General features: G+C 33.4%; 1 protein-coding gene across 1 annotated transcript; it reads left to right on the forward strand.

The window, feature by feature from the left end:
- Positions 1-5028: 5028 nt before the first annotated feature.
- Positions 5029-6938, forward strand: LOC106463960 (acanthoscurrin-1-like). The gene is made up of 3 exons (XM_013924058.2): positions 5029-5079; positions 5532-6227; positions 6756-6938. Exons 2-3 carry the CDS (start codon positions 5563-5565, stop codon positions 6772-6774), a joined length of 684 nt encoding a protein of 227 aa, XP_013779512.1. The 5' UTR covers positions 5029-5079; positions 5532-5562; the 3' UTR covers positions 6775-6938.
- The last annotated feature ends 1530 nt before the right edge of the window (positions 6939-8468 follow it).

Raw genomic sequence — 8468 nt, forward strand, 5'->3', positions numbered from 1 at the left:
CAAACATTTTGGAAAAACACTGTAGCATAACACTTCTTTACTACATGCCTTTTATAGTTATTTTTTTGGCATCGTTAATACATGGTTAGTATTGAAAATCAGGAAATTCAGAAAGATACTTTAAATGTTGAATATGGCGATTATACGAGGAAATGAGAGGGCTTCGGTTTTTTTCTATGCGTTTTCTGTAACTGCATTTGTGAACAAGGTTTGTTGTCTTAATACATATTAAATGTAATTATAAATGAGAGTTATTAACTTTTATAGTATACAAAGGCTTTACGGGAAACTACGAGGTGTGAGTAATAACCGTACTGTTGGTTCTGTCGCCATTATAGGTATTCTGTTTAATTACAAATGTAATGAAGTCTCGTGATCAGGCACATCATGCAGCTAAATGTTTTGGAGGACACAGTCAGGAAACAAAGTACTTTTTCTGTCAGTGGTGGATTAGGGATAATAATCACACAGCTATTAATAAGTAGGGTGTCTTTTACTTTTCATATTATTAAACGTCCACTGTTACTTTGATTAACTTTTTGGTTTCCAGCACAGACAAATATTTTTAACATATTTAATCAAGTGCTTGTTCATGTATTTGGGAATACAAAAATAGTGAATGGAAAGAATTGGCCCACCCTTGGCCTGTAGCCACGACGCCACTGTTAGTGATCGTCATATTGCTTTACCGAATGAATTAATCTATTCAAGACAAAAAGTGTAACCAGTGAAAATATTATCTACGTGTTAGAAGCTGTGCATAACGACGTTCAATTAATTATATTTAAATATTTCAATTATCTTTAGAATATTTGATTATTTGTTTCTCAAAACACTTGACAACTGACAAATCATTCATATTAGTATTCCTACGATACTATTTACTTGGAAACAGTTATGTAGCAATTAGAGAAGTTTTTTTTTTACCTTCACTGTATACAAAGCATTAAGTTTAAGAAAAGTAATTGTCGTTGTTTTGATAATTTCCATCGCTATATTTCCGTTTTTATACTTGAGCACTAGTATTGTTTACAAAACAAATCAAATGTCAAATTGAATTTTACAAAAAATTGGACTTGTACTTGTAACCTTTAGATAAAACTTTAAACGATGAGAATGTTTACCTAAGAAATAAAATACGTAACATAGAACAAACAGTTTAAATGAAAAAAAAAGTGGAAATATCCCCAACAGAATCCATGGTAAAAACCAAAACAGATAAAATGGGATGTAGTTAAATTAAAACAAACACTAAATTCAACGTCTCAGTGACTTGAAACCACCATAATCAGGAGAAACAACTAAGCGGGTAAGTTATATTGATTTTGTAGTTGAATCTTCCTGTTAAACAACATCCTATGGTTTTCTTCTTCTTACGTCACTCGAACATCACATGACTTTTACTTGATCGACTGAATAGAACATCTTTTAACCTTTTCATTACTGAGTCAACTTTTAGAATAATTTTTGTTGTACCCACTGTCAATTTTACTCGATCGCCCCCCCTACCTCCCCCCAAAAAAAGTCAGCTGAAAGACTATTTTTATGAAGGCAATTACAATTTGGATCTTCAAATAGTTTTCATTTCATATCGAGAGACGATTCTACTCATCAGTTGAAACCGGGTTTCGATACCCGTGGTGGGCAGAGCACAGATAGCCCTTGTGTAGCTTTGTGCATAATTAAAAACAAAACAAATTTAGAGTGGAAATTCATTTCAATCCTGAACAAGCATCTCCTGTGCTGTATTATAATTAACTATCTATATTTTGTTTGAATGTCTGGAAATTATGTAGAATTATTTATATTTAGAAATAACTGGGCTTTGTTTTACAAAATATTCCTCAAAATAAACCCGGCTTTTAAATGGCAAATTTTCACCTGAACAGTGATATAATAATTTATTGTAGTAATGAACATAAAATTCGCAGTTAATTTTAAAAAGTTATCTAGGAATCAAAACAGACGTTACTTGTGTTGAAAATATCATATGAGATAAGACTATAAAACAGTGTATGTAATAAAGAGCTTATGGTAATTATCCCTAAAAAAAATTAATATTGCAAAACAAATAATAAATGGCAACTCAGTTACAATTGAGTCAAGATAACTAGTCAATGTGAAGTTGTAGATCTTAAGTTAGAACAGAAAGGTTTTTTCGAAATGAATAAAAAGCGCTATAATACCCGAACACACAGATGCAAGGTCTGTTAACTAGAACTTTTAATGTAACATTACACCATAAAAAATAGATGGCAGCACGGTGGCGAACTGGCTAGCGTAAAATGTATTTTGAACTTCATTGCGATATTTTTAAAATATTTTTATGAAGTAAAATCAACAACACATTGTCAAAATAAGATTGAGTTAACGCAATCAAAACAAGCAACCAGCTAAGTAGATGTGTAAGTTGGCTGATTTTTTGGTGAAAGCCCGACAGATCCGGTGAAAGTCTACAAGTAAAAGTTAACTCTCAGTCCATAATGAACTCAAGTGTGTTATAATTAATAAATAATTTTTAATGAACTTGACAGAAAAATGTTCAATGTAAAATTAAAATAAATAACTTTAGATCAGTTAATAAAAGTAATACAGTAAGCCAGCTAATCAAGGAGCTTGGTTATCTAATGGTGCAGAGTAAAATGAGTTATATTTAGTGTGTGTACATCAGCTGTTTTATGAATTTTGAAACTATTAAACCACACATATGACACAATTGTACAATGTTAGGGAGAACTGTATAATTATCTAAGATGATTCTGACGAAAATCAATAAATAGTTCTATAATGGTCAATAGATGACGCCACCACCTACGAACACGCAAACCTATTTGTTGATATGGAATTTTCAGGCAAAACTATACATTAGCTACATGCGCATAACCGTTCTTAATTTCGAGCTGCCAGACTAGAGGAAAGTCAGTTAAATAACAGTTACCACTGCCAACTTTGTGCTACTCATTTGTAATAGGGCGCTCGACTCGCAAACTGAGGGTCGCGGGTTCGAATCCCCGTCACACCAAACATGCTCGCCCTTTAAGCAGTGGGAGCGTTATAATGTGACGGTCAATCCCACTATTCGTTTATAAAAGAGAAGCCCAAGAGTTGGCGGTGGGTGGTGATGACTAGCTGCCTTCCCTCTAGTCTTACACTGCTAAATTAGGGACAGCTAGCGCAAATAGCCCTCGTGCAGCTTTGCGCGAAATTCAGAACAAACAAACTTTTTTAATATTTGATATTTTAATTTTATGGAAATTTGTGGGAAAATATTTTTTAAATATTACGTTTCATTCGATGTATGTTCTATCGAACTATTTAGGAAAGGTCAAACTTTTATCTATAAGAACAACAACAGTTCTAGATTTATTCGAAATGTGCTATCTATGCTCATTTTTATACTTGAAAGTAACACAAAATTTTGTAAGTTGCACGTAAATGTCTCATGCTGAAATCACGCATAAAATTTGGTTACAATTTCTGCAAAGCACAATAAAAATTAGATTATCGAACAGCATCTCAGAGTTAATCATTATATGTAACCTTTCACAACTTCCTGTGAAACACTCCTATCGCCAGCTTTTGAACTACTTTTGTCTGACCGAATATTGTGATTTGATTGTCAATCTTATAGTGCACCCATGTCCTGAAAGTGTGGAGCGCGTTCCCGTGTGTACGAAACACAAACCACGAATCTTCAGGTTCACAGCCCAGACTCACTAGCCACTAGAACGCACCTAACGTAATATTCTAGGATTTCTCATCATTGCTTCAAAATTGGCAGAAAATACGACTTCTGTTTGATAAAAACAAACGTATTGTTTTGTGTAATTCTTAATCAGAAATTCTAATAAAGGGTTGATACATTGCATTGAATCATAACAAAAAAAGCAAAACTTCAGACTCTTTTTTTTTTTGTCTCTTGAATGATATTTCTTTTCTCCTGGAAAATAATATTTTACATTTTTGTCAGTTTCTTTATATGTAATGATCAAAAGTAAACACATTTCAGTTCTCTCACTTTGTCAATGTTGCTAAATACCGTCTACATGATGTGATGTATATATACTTGGTTCTACGTTCTCAAAACGAAATGCACAAAGTGGCTAAACGTATTCAAATTTCAAATAATGTCTGTTTCCTGGTTCCCGTCTATATTTAATTTCGCCTTCCGTTTATGATTGTAATATCAAGTACCAATGATACTAACAACAACTGTTCTACTATAAGTTCAGCTATAGAGTGATTGTGATTTTTTTCCGCAAAACTACACAATCTGCACTCTGTTTATTGTAGGAATCGAACCCCAGATTTGCGATTTGTAAGCCACATACAAACTTACCGCTGACCCTCCGGAGGAGAGCTCATAACTTTACAAATACAATATCAAGGGAAAATTAACAGTTTTGTCTTTAGAATAACACCGATGATTGCTAAGACATAAACAATCGATTCGGGAAAATTTCAAAATCTGAAATATTAAAAAAAGTAGTGCTTGATAAAGAAAAATAAAATTCCGAAAAGTTTTTTTTTTTATTATTCTTAGAACGTTTGCGCTTGACTCTGAGGGAACCCTCTATCTCTTGCTAGACATAAGCAGAATTCAGTCTGGATATATCAACAGTAACAGTTTTAAATCGATTATTTCTGAGATTTTTTTCTTGCTGTAATTTTAAGATCAGATATTATTTTGTTGAAAGTAACAAAGAATGGAACGGTGTTATGAGCCGGGGAAACCCCTTGTTCATCTCAGTTCCGCTAACCAGTTCCACTAAAGAAACTTGTAGTTAATGTTAGACTGCTCAGTCAATACTTAAAAAAAACGTGACTCTAGAGGCCAGGATTTATATAAAGTATTTTAGAAAAGTTGGGGAAGACCCAAAGTTCACAAGCCTTAAGGCTATGCTCTTTTCGTCTTTGTTTTGTTTTAATCCAACAGGGAAATAACCATTCACGTGACTTCAGCAACTTAATTTACATGTGTATCATCACTCTTATAAATATGTGTTAAGTGTTCATTTGAGAAAATAACGTAGAAATTCCTCTCTACTGTACGAGATCCGGGAAGCATTCATCTAGAAAGTAAGCTACTTGAATAGATTTTTTTCTACAAGTTGGAATTAATTCCAGTCTCTGTTGTTTCATAAGATTTAGAGAAATGTCTGTTTAAATTTTGTCTCTTACTAACACTCAACAGATAAATTAAAGTTTTGCTGAGCCCTTAATGGATTATTCTACATACGATTAAATCATCCAGCATATTTTCATGTTCAATCAAAACAATAGCTATAACGTAACAATATGTTATCAGAAGAGCTTCAATTGTTTAAGATGAAAATTTTATGTTATATTATTCATGTTTTACTTCTATAACTAAAATTTAAGAATTATGACGAAAACTGAACTCCACTGTATTGAGCTTACTTTTATTTATAGTATTACATCAAGAGTCATCACCTATTTGAATTTCTTGTTTTCACATTTTTGTTTGTTAGTTATTTGTTAAAAAGAAGCAACGTCTATGAACATTTCAGATAAACTATACCTAAACTTCACGAACAAGCAATGGGTAGGACAGCGAATTTTTTCATAACTATTGTTGGCTTTATGTTTCTTCTTAATAACGTTTCTTCGTGGGAAAGCAGTTATGGAAGTAAAGGTGGAGGACGTGGAGGAGGCGGATTTGGCGCGGCAGTAAGTTCTGGAGGTACTGCAGGAGGAAGTTGGGGAGGAGGTTTTGGTGGAAGTTTTGGAGGCCCTGGGGGCGGAACTAGTGGATTTAAAACGTTTCGTTTAAATGGGAGAAGAGGAGCGGGAAGAAGTTTCAGTAGTAGTGGGCACGGAGGTAGTTCAGGAAAACATGGTGGAGGACCTGGTGGATTTGCTACTGCGTTTTCGTTTGGAGGAGGAGACTGGGGTGGTGGTAGCTCTGGGGGAAGTGGCGTAAGTGGAAGAAGACTTGGTGGCTTTGGAGCAGGAGGTAGCCTGGGAGGATTAGACTGGTTAATACCTTTTGGAAGTCTTGGAGGTGGAGGTTGGAGTAGTGGAGGATTTGGAGGTGGAGGAGGAGGCGGATTTCATTCATTTGGGGGAAGTTCTGGTTCTGGTGGAGATAACGGTTGGGTTGAAAGTTTCGACGACGGAACTGGAGGATTTGTTACAGCATTTACGTTTGGAGGAGCTGGGGGCGGTTCCAGAGGAGGGCACCAAAAATCTTGTAGCACTTGTGGGTAAGTAGGCAACAATATACGTTTTGTATATAAAGTTCTGAGATACCTTATCAACATTTACACAGTATGTATAAAAATTATTGAAGAAATATTTTGTTCATTCATGTACTACGCCTCTACATCTATTTTGTTTTAACTGAAGTTAATGTAACTGCAACAAAACACCTGGCACAGACTTTCGAAACTAGTTGAATGGTAATAAAAAATGATAGCACTAATGTGATTTTATTCCTGGAGAATACTGACACATTGACATTTTATTTTTATCAATAGAGTTTAAACAACGCATAAAATTATGGAGCTTAGAGTATGTCGATATAACTTTCATTGGCTGTACAAATTCCAAAATAATGAATATCTGTGCATGATATATACCCAAGTGTGAAATGAGTATCCAGTAACACCATCTGTAACATTTATAGAAGGTAAATCAATATTATACTTACACCTTAAAAATAAGATATTATTCTCTTGTATTGTTTACTTAAAACCAAACACAGATTTGTTTACTTTGTTTGCTTTTTACAGTGGAAGCCATAGCTGGTAACAACGAAAGACTGGAACTCAGTACTCACGAAATTTGATGTTCAAACTTCTAATGAAAACTTCTCTATGGTTCATTTTCGATCTTTTGAATCCATTTTAGTCTTCTTTATACTTCTAAATGATGCTATTTTCACCTTGTACATATATTATCTATTTAACTCGATATTGAAAAAGGTTGTAATTGTTGATTTGTATGATACATGTTTTTTTCTGTTCTATTCTATTCAGTAAATCTTTATATAAATTACAACTGTGATTGGTTGATATTACTCATTTCACGTTTCTTTACTCAAGTATTATTTATGTTCTTTGTTTCTATACGAGGAATTACTCAGGCTTCATTCTTCATATAAAATATTACGTGTTCATAAAGAAAATAATTATTTTACACAGGAAGTAATAATAACCAATCACAATATGAAGGTTTTATGACTAGCTGCCTTCCCTTTATAGTCTATCAGTTCAAAATTAGGGATGGCTAGCGCAGATAGCCTTCTGTTAGCTTTGCGCGAGGTTCAAAACAAATTAACAAACTTTCTGGAGCTTTATTTTTCCCACCTAATGAGATCAATTAGTTTTGATAGTAAATTTGCCTTTATATAAAACTAATATATATATATATGTTCATCTTTTTAAATTCAGAAAATGGCGAATGTGTTTTTCTTTAGTCACTAGCTAACCACACATTCTATCATTTATCGCTGAAAAAGAAGGCCACAGTAGAAAGTTTTAACGTCGCGGCAATGTTAACTGAATAAACGAAACCCTGAATAAGCAGAAGGTGTGTGCGTGTGTCTTGAAAAATTCTTTCACTTTATTATAATTATTTCTTAGGATCTGTTAGCGTTCAAAGGAATTGTAAAGAATAAATGAGTTTATGGTCTGTAACTTATAATTGGAAGAAGTACGTTTTCTTATACTATATATATAATTTAAATAAGATTATATTTGTTATAAGCACTTCGTACACATTCTATTTTTTCGACGTTAATGTAAAAATTTGATGTTAGACGGATGCTTCTTAGATCGGACGAGTGAATGTTAAACAGTACCGAGATGTTGCCCTTCTCAGAAGTCATTTGTTTTTCTATATAAATCAATGGAAGTACACTTGCCATTCAAACTATAGATTAGAGGACAGCAAATATTTTAGTAATTAAATATTAATAATTTTATTTTGAAAAAGAAGGACGTGAACTAGTTTCAGTAATTCCGATCATCCTGGTAAAATTGTTTATGTAAATTGCACCATAAAAAATCTGTAAGACTATTGAGACGGTACCGGTAGAAATTACACGTGTCATATTTTCATTCGATGATGTCCCACTGTGGGTGAGTGGTAAGTTTTCGGACCAATCGACACCTTGCAGAATTCCTAGACAAACACAAGGTTTTCAGTGTGAAATATAAAAGTAGATCTCGTTTTTTTTTATACTTTCTTAACTTTTGCACGTTTTATTTGCAATGAAGCTACGAAATGAATTTAATCGATATCATTTATATTCCTGCTCTTTTCTGCAAAGTAGATATAAAACACAACGACCGCGGTTCCAAAACAAAATGTCAAAAATAATGCATATTAAAACAAATGTTAATTAAGTGGCAGCGAATAATTAATTTAACACGTCGCCATTTTTAACTACAGAAAAGAAGACATTTTAGATATCAGTTGACAACTAATGCGTCCTCGGAACC

Source organism: Limulus polyphemus, unplaced genomic scaffold (genome assembly GCF_000517525.1).
Source record: "Limulus polyphemus unplaced genomic scaffold, Limulus_polyphemus-2.1.2 Scaffold56, whole genome shotgun sequence".
Taxonomy (NCBI): Eukaryota; Metazoa; Arthropoda; class Merostomata; order Xiphosura; family Limulidae; genus Limulus; species Limulus polyphemus.

Excerpts from the sequence above, each read along its gene's own strand:
- LOC106463960 (XM_013924058.2), top strand. The coding sequence starts at position 5,563 with ATGGGTAGGACAGCGAATTTTTTCATAACTATTGTTGGCTTTATGTTT.